General features: G+C 47.4%; 1 protein-coding gene and 1 pseudogene across 1 annotated transcript; one reads left to right on the top strand and one right to left on the bottom strand.

Annotated features, from left to right (window-relative positions):
* Positions 1-8484, bottom strand: part of LOC111964443 (transcription elongation factor SPT6-like) — a 24854-nt pseudogene extending 16370 nt beyond the window's left edge.
* A 22-nt stretch (positions 8485-8506) lies between these two features.
* On the top strand, positions 8507-11721 carry sdf2 (stromal cell-derived factor 2). Its single transcript, XM_023988342.2, has 3 exons — positions 8507-9009; positions 9186-9382; positions 9985-11721. The coding sequence occupies exons 1-3, from the start codon at positions 8835-8837 to the stop codon at positions 10285-10287; spliced, it is 675 nt and encodes a 224-aa protein (XP_023844110.1). The 5' UTR covers positions 8507-8834; the 3' UTR covers positions 10288-11721.
* Positions 11722-11750: the final 29 nt, after the last annotated feature.

Here is an 11750-nt window from a genome sequence, read left to right as displayed (position 1 = left end):
GGGAAACAGAGAGCACACACACACCACACACTGTTAGAGGCCTTAGCCACTACACACACAACATACACACACTGTTAGCGCCTTAGCCACTACACACACCACACTGTAGAGCCTTAGCCACTACACACACACGTTAGAGCCTTAGCCACTACACAACACACACTGTTAGAGCAGCCACCACACCAGCACACACACACTGTTAGAGCCTTAGCCACTACACACACACTGTTAGAGCCTTAGCCACTACACACCACACACGTTAGAGCCTTAGCCACTACACACACACTGTTAGAGCCTTAGCCACTACACACACACACACACACACACACACACACCCACAACACACACTGTTAGAGCTTAGCCACTACACACACACACACTGTTAGAGCCTTAGCCACTACACACACACACACACTGTTAAGAGCCTTAGCCACTACACACACACCACACACACACACACTGTTAGAGCCTTAGCCACTACACACACACACACACTGTTAGAGCCTTAGCCACTAACAACACACACAGTTAGAGCCTTAGCCACTACACACACCACACACACACACACACACACACCACACACACACACAGTTAGAGCCTTAGCCACTACCACACACACACACACACACACACAGTGTAGAGCCTTAGCCACTACACACACAACACACTGTTAGAGCCTTAGCCACTACACACACACACACTGTTAGAGCCTTAGCCACACACACACACACAGTTAGAGCCTTAGCCACTACACACACACACACACACACACACACAGTTAGAGCCTTAGCCACTACACACACACACACACACACTGTTAAGCCTTACCACTACACACACACACACACTGTTAGAGCCTTAGCCACTACACACACACACACTGTTAGAGCCTTAGCCACTACACACACACACACACTGTTAGAGCCTTAGCCACTACACACACACACACGGTTAGACCTACACCACACACACACACTGTTAGAGCCTTAGCCACACAACACACACACTGTTAGAGCCTTAGCCACTACACACCACACACTGTTAGAGCCTTAGCCACTACACACACACACACTGTAGAGCCTTAGCCACTACACACACACACACACTGTTAGAGCCTTAGCCACTACACACACACACACACACACACACGTTAGAGCCTTAGCCACTACACACACACACACACCTGTTAGAGCCTTAGCCACTAACACAACACACACACACACACACTGTTAGAGCCTTAGCCACTACACACACACACACACGTTAGAGCCTTAGCCACTACAACACACCACCACAGTTAAGAGCCTTAGCCATACACACACACACACACACACACACACACACACACACACACACAGTTAGAGCCTTAGCCACTACACACCACACACACACACAACACCACAGTTAGAGCCTTAGCCACTACACACACACACCACACTGTTAGAGCCTTAGCCACTAACACACACACACACTGTTAGAGCCTTAGCCACTACACACACACACAGTTAGAGCCTTAGCCACTACACACACACACACACACACACACACACAGTTAGAGCCTTAGCCACTACACACACACACACACACACGTTAGAGCCTTAGCCACTACACACACACACACAAACTGTTAGAGCCTTAGCCACTACACACACCACACACTGTTAGAGCCTTACCACTACACACAACACACACACTGTTAGAGCTTAGCCACTACACACACACACACGGTTAGAGCCTTACACACCACACACACACTGTTAGAGCCTTAGCCACTCCACACACACACACACTGTTAGAGCCTAGCCACTACACACACCACACTGTTAGAAGCCTTAGCCACTACACACACACACACGGTTAGAGCCTTAGCCACTACACACACACACTGTTAGAGCCTTAGCCACTACACACACACTGTTAGAGCCTTAGCCACTACACACACACACACTGTTAGACCTTAGCCACTACACACACACACACACACACACGTAGAGCCTTAGCCACACACACACACACACTGTTTAGAGCCTTACCACTACACACCACACCACACTGTTAGAGGCCTTAAGCCACACACACACACACACACACACTGTTAGAAGCCTTAGCCACTAACACACACACACCACTGTTAGAAGCCTTAGCCACTACACACACACACACACTGTTTAGCCTTAGCCACTACACACCACACACACACGGTTAGAGCCTTAGCCACTACACACACACACACGGTTAGACCTTAGGCCACTACACACACACACACACCACACACACACCACTTAGAGCCTTACCACTACACACCACACACTGTTAGAGCCTTAGCCACTACACACACACACACACCACACCACACACTGTTAGCGCCTTAGCCACTACACAACCAGCTTAGCAGCCTTACCACTACACACACACTGTTAGAGCCTTAGCCACTACACCACACACACGTTAGAGCAGCCACCACACCACACACACACACTGTTCAGAGCCTAGCCACTACACAACACACTGTTAGAGCCTTAGCCCACTACACACACACACTGTTAGAGCCTTAGCCACTTACACACACACTGTTAGAGCCTTAGCCACTACACACCACCACACACACACCACACACACACACACACACAACACACACTGTTAAGAGCCTTAGCCACTACACACACACACACTGTTAGAGCCTTAGCCACTACACACACACACACACTGTTAGAGCCTTAGCCACTACACACACACACACACACACACACTGTTAGAGCCTTAGCCACTACACACACACACACACTGTAGAGCCTTAGCCACTACACCACAACACACAGTTAGAGCCTTAGCCACTACCCCCACACACACACACACACAACACACACACACAGTTAGAGCCTTAGCCACTACACACACACACACACACACACACAGTTAGAGCCCTTAGACCACTACACACAACACACACACTGTTAGAGCCTTAGCCACTACACACACACACACTGTTAGAGCCTGACCACTACACACACACACAGTTAGAGCCTTAGCCACTACACACACAACACACCACACACACACAGTTAGAGCCTTAGCCACTACACACACACCACACACACACTGTTAAGCCTTAGCCACTACACAACACACACACACTGTTAGAGCCTTAGCCACTACACACACACACACCTGTTAGAGCCTTAGCCCACTACACACACACACACACTGTTAAGAGCATTAGCCACTACACACACACACACGGTAGAGCCTTACACACACACACACACTGTTAAGCCTTAGCCACTACACACACACACTGTTTAGAGCCTTAGCCACTACACACACACACACTGTTAGAGCCTTAGCCACTACACACACACACACTGTTAGAGCCTTAGCCACTACACACACACACACACTGTTAGAGCCTAGACCACTACACACACACACACACACCACACACGGTTAGAGCCTAGCCACTACACACACCACACCACACTGTTAGAGCCTTAGCCACTACACACACACACACACACACACACTGTTAGAGCCTTAGCCACTACACCACAACACACACACTGTTAGAGCCTTAGCACTACACACACACACAGTTAGAGCCTTAGCCACTACACACACACACACACACACACAACACACACACACACACACAGTTAGAGCCTTAGCCACTACACCACACACACACACACACACACAGTTAGAGCCTTAGCCACTACACACACACACACACTGTTAGAGGCCTTAGCCACTACACACACACACACTGTAGAGCCTTAGCCACTACACACCCACACACAGTTAGACCTTAGCCACTACACACACACACACACACACACACACAGTTAGAGCTTAAGCCACTACACACACACACACACACACTGTTAGAGCCTTAGCCACTACACACACACACACACTGTTAGAGCCTTAGCCACTACCACACACACACACTGTTAGAGCCTTGCCACTACACACACACACACACTTTAGAGCATTAGCCACTACAACACACACACACGGTTAGAGCCTTACACACACACACACACACTGTTAGAGCCTTAGCCACTACACACACACACACACACACACTGTTAGAGCCTTAAGCCACTACACACACACACTGTTAGAGCCTTAGCCACTACACACACACACACGTTAAGCCTTAGCCACTACACACAACTGTTAGAGCCTTAGCCACTAACACACCACACTGTTAGAGCCTTAGCCACTACACCACACACACACTGTTAGAGCCTTAGCCACTACACACACACACACACACACGAGCTACCACAACACACACACTGTTAGAGCCTTAGCCACTACACACACACACACTGTTAGAGCCTTAGCCCACTACACACACACACCACACTGTTAGAGCCTTAGCCACTACACACCACACACACTGTTAGAGCCTTAGCCACTACACACACACACCACACTGTTAGAGCCTTAGCCACTACCACACACACACACACGGTAGAGCCTTAGCCACTACACACACACACACGGTTAGAGCCTTAGCCACTAACACACCACACACACACACACACACGCGTTAGAGCCTTAGCCACTACACAACACACACTGTTAGAGCCTTAGCCACTACACACACACACACACACTGTTAGAGCCTAGCCACTACACACACACACACACACACGGTTAGAGCCTTAGCCACTACACGCACACTGTTAGAGCCTTAGCCACTACACACAACACACACACAGTTAGAGCCTTCGCCACTACACACACACACTGTTAGAGCCTTAGCCACTACACACACACACGGTTAGAGCCTTCGCCACTACACACACACTGTAGAGCCTTCGCCACTACACACACAATGTTAGAGCCTTAGCCACTACACACACCAATGTTAGACCTAGCCACTACACACACACACTGTTAGTATCAGGGCAGTGTACCTCAAAATGCTGATTCCTCATGAAGTTGAGGCCTCCTTAATCTTGGCGATGGTGCTGGGGCCCTTCCTGCTAAAGTTAGTTGTGGCCCCTCTGTCCAGGTAATCTGTACTCTCCTGAACACACAGACAACAGTGTTTTAAAAACAAAGTAAAAATGTATGATAGCGGACTGAGATAGTAAGGTCTGTGCTGAGATGTTCATGTGTTTTATCTGTATGATAATAGTGAGGGTAATGGGATGTTCAGTGTTTTATCTGTATGATAATATGAGGGTAGGGATGTTCATGTGTTTTATCTGTATGATAATAGTGAGGGTATGGATGTTCATGTGTTTTATCTGTATTGATAATAGTTAGTGAATCTCTCTTCTTCCCTAACCCTGAGGTGGTGAACACTATCCCTAACCCTGAGGTGGTGAACACTATCCCTAACCCTGAGGTGGTGAACACTATCCCTAACCCTGAGGCGGTGAACACTATCCCTAACCCTGGGGTGAGTGAACACTATTCCTAACCCTGAGGAGGTGAGTGAACACTATCCCTAACCCCGAGGAGGTGAGTGAACACTATCCCTAACCCTGAGGTTAACACTATCCCTAACCCTGAAGTGGTGAGTGAACACTCACGCGTCCGTGTATCCTGAGAACTTCTTGCTTCTCCTCTTGGTGATAGGTTGGCCATCGTCGTCCACGATAAAGTCATCAATATCTGAGGAAATAAGTGATTATCAGAGCCATGAAGTTTTCAGACAAAATTATCTTTCCCGTAATATGTTTATATTTGCATATATAGAACAGAGTTTTTCAAAAATAATTTCAGGTACTAAATGTAACATTATCATCAAAAGTACCCGACTCCTCCTCTCCCTCCTCTTCCTCTTCTTCGTCGAGGCGTTCACCATGGCGACGTAGGGGCGGGTCGACTGTCTCTCCCTCCTCCAGCTCCCCCTCTCCGTCCTCGTCATCTCCTCTGTGGAAGATCTCGTCTGCGATCTGGTCCTTCTCGTCATCTTCATCATCATCCATAGTCTTCACACGGTCATACTTCTTCTTCTGTCAGGACAACAGAGGACGCAGAGAGACGTTTAAACTGGGGTCCATGTCCTCATAGAGGATGGTGAGGATGGGGAAAGATGTTTAAACTGGGGCCCATTTCAGGTTATGCATTTATATGATACTTGAATATGTTACCATGACTCATTTGAATCACAAAGCATCTCAGAGTAGGAGTGCTGATATAGGATCAATTTAGCCGTTTCGATAACAATTACATGATTATAATTGAAGTGATTGCTTACCCTAACCCAGACAGGAAGGGACTGCTAACCCTAACCCAGACAGGAAGGGACTGCTAACCCTAACCCAGACAGGAAGTAACTGCTAACCCGAACCCAGACAGGAAGTGACTGCTAACCCGAACCCACACAGGAAGTGACTGCTTACCCTAACCCAGACAGGAAGTGACTGCTAACCCTAACCCAGACAGGAAGTGACTGCTTACCCTAACCCAGACAGGAAGTGACTGCTTACCTCCTCTTGACTTTTGACTCCCAAGTTTCTTTCCTCAATAGGTTCCAGATCATTCACATCCAGTAGTCGTCAATAAGTCTATCGGAAGGAAGGGGAGTGAGAGAGTAGGGGGAGAAGGGAGTGAGAGAGAGGGCGAGGGAAAGGGTGAGGAGAGAGGGGAACAGAGGCGCAGGCTAAGGCGAGTGAGACGGGGGGAAAGAGTGGAGAAGTTGTAGGAGAGAGAGGGGGAAAGATGGGAGGATAGGGCAGTGAGAAGAGAGGGGGGAAGAGGAGGAAGGGAGTGAGGCAGAGTGGGGAACCCGGAGGGAGTGGAAGGGAGAGAGAGAGGGGAGCGAGGGAGTGAGAGGAGAGTGGAAAATGAGGGAGGGGGGGTGAAAAGAGGGTGGAGGAGAGGTAGAAAGGAGCGTAGAGCGTAGGGTGGGAACGGGAGGAGGACGGCAAGAAAAGGGGTGGGCGGGGGCGAGTAGGACAGGGCAAAGGAACGGGGGTCGCGATGGTGGGAAAGGAGCGAGATAGAAAGGGGGGTGAGGTAGGAAAGGAGAGATAGAGGGAAAAGTGCGACAGAGAAGAAATTAGTTTACATAAAATTGCTTTCATTTATCTACTAGGCAAGACTACCAATTTTTGGGGAATGAAATCTCTCAAACAGCCCTGAAGCCCAAACTTACTGCGTTTCTTGCGTCTGTGTCTGACTTCATCCTCTGAGTCGCTGCCGCTGCCCGCTCCTCCGCTTTTCTTCTCTTCCTCTTCCTCATCTTCATCCACATCATCGTCGATGAGCCCCATCAGGTTCCCGTGCTCATCCTGGTCCTCTGTGTTTAACTCTTCCTCCTCTTCCTCTGTTGGGGGTTGGAGGAAGAATTAAACACACATGCAAACATTTGCTCATAAACTAAACACACAGATGAATACATGATAGAGGAATTGCACGAATCATACGAAATCAGTACATTGTAATCATGTGCTCACCATCATCCATAAACGCCTGGGTCTTTTTAGGCTTCAGGTCTTTCTCTTCAAACTCCTCCTCCGACTCCTCAGCCTCGCTATCGATGAAGTCAGACATGTCTGCAAGGCCTGGACACACACGCTACAGGTTAACACAAGGATCGCACTAAAAGATAGAATTTGTCTCATATATTTAAATAATATTATTTTCAGAGTTGCTTTAACAGTCTTGCTGTCAGTTTCAAAGATGCACCAAACCAGGAAAGCTAGTAAGGCACTCGATCCCGCACAACAACGTTCAGAAGAGAGAATCGTGGATGGATTGAGAACCGTAACGAGTTGCGCGATTCTGGAACAACATGTTCAAACAGATGATTGACGTCTCACGCAAACAAAAGACCAGTAAACACCAGTGAACAGAAAAGACAAACGGCACACTTAGATACTACAGTACCTAGCTAGCTAACGTTAGGTAKGGTTAATTAAGAAACCAATGTTGCGCTGGGATGCTTGGTTTTCTAGCCAACCATCTCTACAGTTTTATAGAACGCTTACATAACTAGCTAACTATGCTTTTTCGTTGTTTTGAACTTCGTATCTCAGTAGCTAATTAGCTATATACCCATGCTAACTGGCTAGCAAGCACAAAAACTCCATTAGCTAGCTAAGTTAAACGTGAAGGGCTTTCGTTAGCCATGTGGCGACTTTCAGTTGTTATATTACCAAGACACGTTGATAATGAACTCTGAATTGTGTATCCTTGACTTCAGTTAGCAATATGTTTTGTTGCTAAATCAAGGTACTGGGASACGACAACAACAAGGCCCCTGTAGCTAGTTAACTTAGCTAACAGCACGTTAACAAATTAGCCAGGGGGACAACAGTCAATGCTATTGTTCCCATGTTGTTGGCGCGGGATTATTTCACTGGACACCAAACTCCTTTGTTAAAATAACTTACTTCTCCCTGCGACGATACTTGACCTAAATCCTTTAAATGTAGAAGGATATGTTGCTATGCTATATTTTCGAACAGCTTCTAATAATAAAAATGGCTGATGAATAGCGGCGTGTTGAATTCCGGTGGTAAGGAAACTTCCGACTCTGTGTGAAGTGGTTTTTGCTCGTGGAGCCCATCCACTCCCTCTGGTGGACAATATTATAACGTCAAGTCCTGCGACCACGTTCCGCAGCGATAAAAGGAAAATAACGAACTAACAAGTGTTGATTTCAACGTAAACAAACGAAGTAGACTCCTTAAGTACTTCAAAGTTATAACGAAACCCGCAAAAGCCCCARCACTTTTCATCTAAAGTGACTAATCCGCGCCAGCAGGGGGAGCTGTCATATTATACCTCCTTCCCCACTGTACCYTTTTGATGACGTAGCATAAACTAATGAAAATCGCTGAGTTGAGTGGCAGCTGCGAGCGGTAATGGATAKCTGTACTGGTCATTCACACTTTTTATTGGGCGCTTTCTTATTAACATGTTTATTTGGGCTATCGCTCGGGACGGAACTGAGCTTTGTGACTTGCGGCTCGGTCGTGAAGCTGTTAAATGTAAAGCACAATGTCAGACTGCACTCTCACGACGTGCGCTACGGCTCCGGTGAGTCAATGTGTTCTTGCTAGCTAGCCAACTGCCAACGTCTACTAGTAGCTAACTATAGCTTGGATACAGAGATGGAAAACAGCTTGACTTGATTATATTCTCTCTCTTCTCCATTGTTCTCACTCATGTTTCTGTTTGCCTGACGATGTATTTGTCTCTCTCTGTCCTGCCAGGCAGCGGGCAGCAGTCAGTAACAGGCGTGACCACGGTGGAGGACAGTAACAGTTACTGGAGTGTACGGGGCACCAGCGGGGTCCTGTGTCACCGGGGGACTCCTATTAAGTGTGGTCAGACCATCCGCCTCACACATGTCAACACTGGACGCAACCTGCACAGCCACTACTTCTCCTCTCCGCTTTCCTCCAACCAGGTCAAGGGAAACATCATGTTTGTGACCCAAATGACACCCTATTCCCTATTTAGACCAGGGCCCATATGGCTATAGTTAAAAAGGGCCCATAAGGTTCTGGTCAAAAGTAGTGCTCTGGATAGCGCAGGGGTACTCAACTCATACCCTACGAGGTCCGGAGSRTGCTGGTTTTCTGTTCTACCTGATAATTATTTTGCACACAACTGGTGTCACAGGTCTAGATCAGTCCCTGATTAGGGGAAACAGTMAAAAAGGGCAGTGGAACTGTCTTCGAGGTCCAGAGTCGAGTTTGAAGGGTATAGGGAATAGGCTGTCATTTGGGGGAAAAGTTTAAGTCAATATTTGTTTATTCTGTTTTGAAACACTTTAGCCTCGCTCACTGTGTGGAGATAAGTGTATCACAAGAGGTCTGGACCTTCATGGCACAGGAGGTTGTAGGGTGTGTTGTCCTTGACCTGTAACTTCAGGGATGCCCTGCTCTCTGTCCCCCTCAATCACTAACTACAATACTAAAAAGATATATCATTGTATAATTGTTCATGCTTTCTRTGATCCTCTTTCTCCCTCCCCCGTGCTTTCTCTCCCTCTCCCCCCTCTCTCAGGAGGTGAGTGCGTTTGGTGAGGAGGGAGAAGGAGACCACCTGGATGAGTGGACGGTGCAGTGTGGAGGGGCGGTGTGGCAGCGCGAGGAGGCTGTCCGCTTCCAGCACGCCTCCACCGATGCGTTGCTATCGATTACGGGGGAGCAGTATGGCCGGCCCATCCACGGGCAGAGGGAAGTGCACGCCATGACGGGCCCCAGCCAGCACAGCCTGTGGAGGGCCATGGAGGGGGTCTATATGAAGCCCAGTGAAAGCCCACTAGGGAACAAGGACTACAGCCATCCTCTACACACAGAGTTCTGATTCAATCAGACTACAGCCATCCTCTACACACAGAATTCTGATCTGACTACAGCCATCCTCCACACACGGACTGACTACAGCCATCCTCTGCTCTGCACAGAGTTTTGATTCTCAATCAACCTGACCTGGCTCTACATACCATTTTCCTCCCTGTTGTCGCTCTCTCGCTCTCTCTCTCCTCCCCCCCACCCAGAGTTGTGATCTCCTCTGGCCCCCTGTATCCAACCCAACTTAGTTGTCTGCCTACCTGTTTCTTACTCAACTCGCTCTGTTTTGAGGACACTCTAACGCACAGTGGATCTAATCTGGGGGTTGCCAGGACAACTACAGAACTCTTTGACCAATCCAATCTCCGTCACCTGACCTCATCAACAGAGACTATTTGATACACTAAACGAATGCTGCTACAAGATGTAGTAAATACTATTTTCTATTTCCCCTCCACACACCTCCCAACATGGTACTCTCCCCTCCACACACCTCCTCCCAACGTGGTACTTCAACATAGACATGTAAATGTATGTGAGACACCAGAACAAAAACAGCTAGTGATTTTATTGTTCTGTATGTCAGAGGTGCTACATGGCCATTTTGCTAGTGCCTCTAAGATGGTGCGCCGCCCCATGTCTGACTGGTTATAGAATAGGGTAAATATGACTTTATTGGTCCCCTGATATGATCAACAACAGACTACGGTCCATATCAATTCTGCAGGTTTGTGTTGATTGTGCACAAAAACGCTAAATGGAGGCCAGAATGCTTATTTCAAGAAACAAGTCTTGTGCGTCTACAAACGTACTTAAAACAACAGCCTTGTTACGATGCCTGTATTACATTATCGATTTCTCTACTATTCAAACAAGTGTAGTTGTATTAATAAAGAGGAGCAGTTTGAACCATTTTAAAGAAACATTTGAATCCTAGCACACTGCCTATCCCCACAATTCTCTTCTTCACCATGAACAAGTAGGGTTTCTTTGTTTGACTTGCTTTCAGTTTAAGTCCATACAGTATTACATATCCCTTCCATTGACTAAGCTGAAACATGAAGTGTACCATAATTCTCTGTCCACTACAGTATTGTGTCACAGTCAGTGGTAGGAGTCYATTCCATTCAGGAAATTCAGAACCTGAATCATAATTCCAATTGAAGAACGGAAAGGAACGTCCCCGTTGAAAACGAAAGGCACTTTTTGAGTCTAGAATTTCTCAATTCACCTTCTAGAACTAACAGAATTAGATTGGAATTGACCCCAGCCACGCTGTCATTGTCCCAGGGGTTGACAGCTACAGCCTGTCTGGTCTGACATGGGTCTTACGAAGTGTTTTCTATCAGCTGTCTGTGAGGGTTCATTTCAACACAAAGGTTTGTTTTCACAAGACTTGAACATGATTGTAATAGATACCTCAGATTAAATGGATGTTTTGTGCTAACCAGTGTTATGTTCTCTGTCTGTCCTTGG

Source organism: Salvelinus sp. IW2-2015, linkage group LG5 (assembly GCF_002910315.2).
Source record: "Salvelinus sp. IW2-2015 linkage group LG5, ASM291031v2, whole genome shotgun sequence".
Classification (NCBI taxonomy): Eukaryota; Metazoa; Chordata; class Actinopteri; order Salmoniformes; family Salmonidae; genus Salvelinus; species Salvelinus sp. IW2-2015.
Note: the sequence above shows the minus strand (reverse complement) of the source record. Positions and strands in the feature narration are given on the sequence as shown.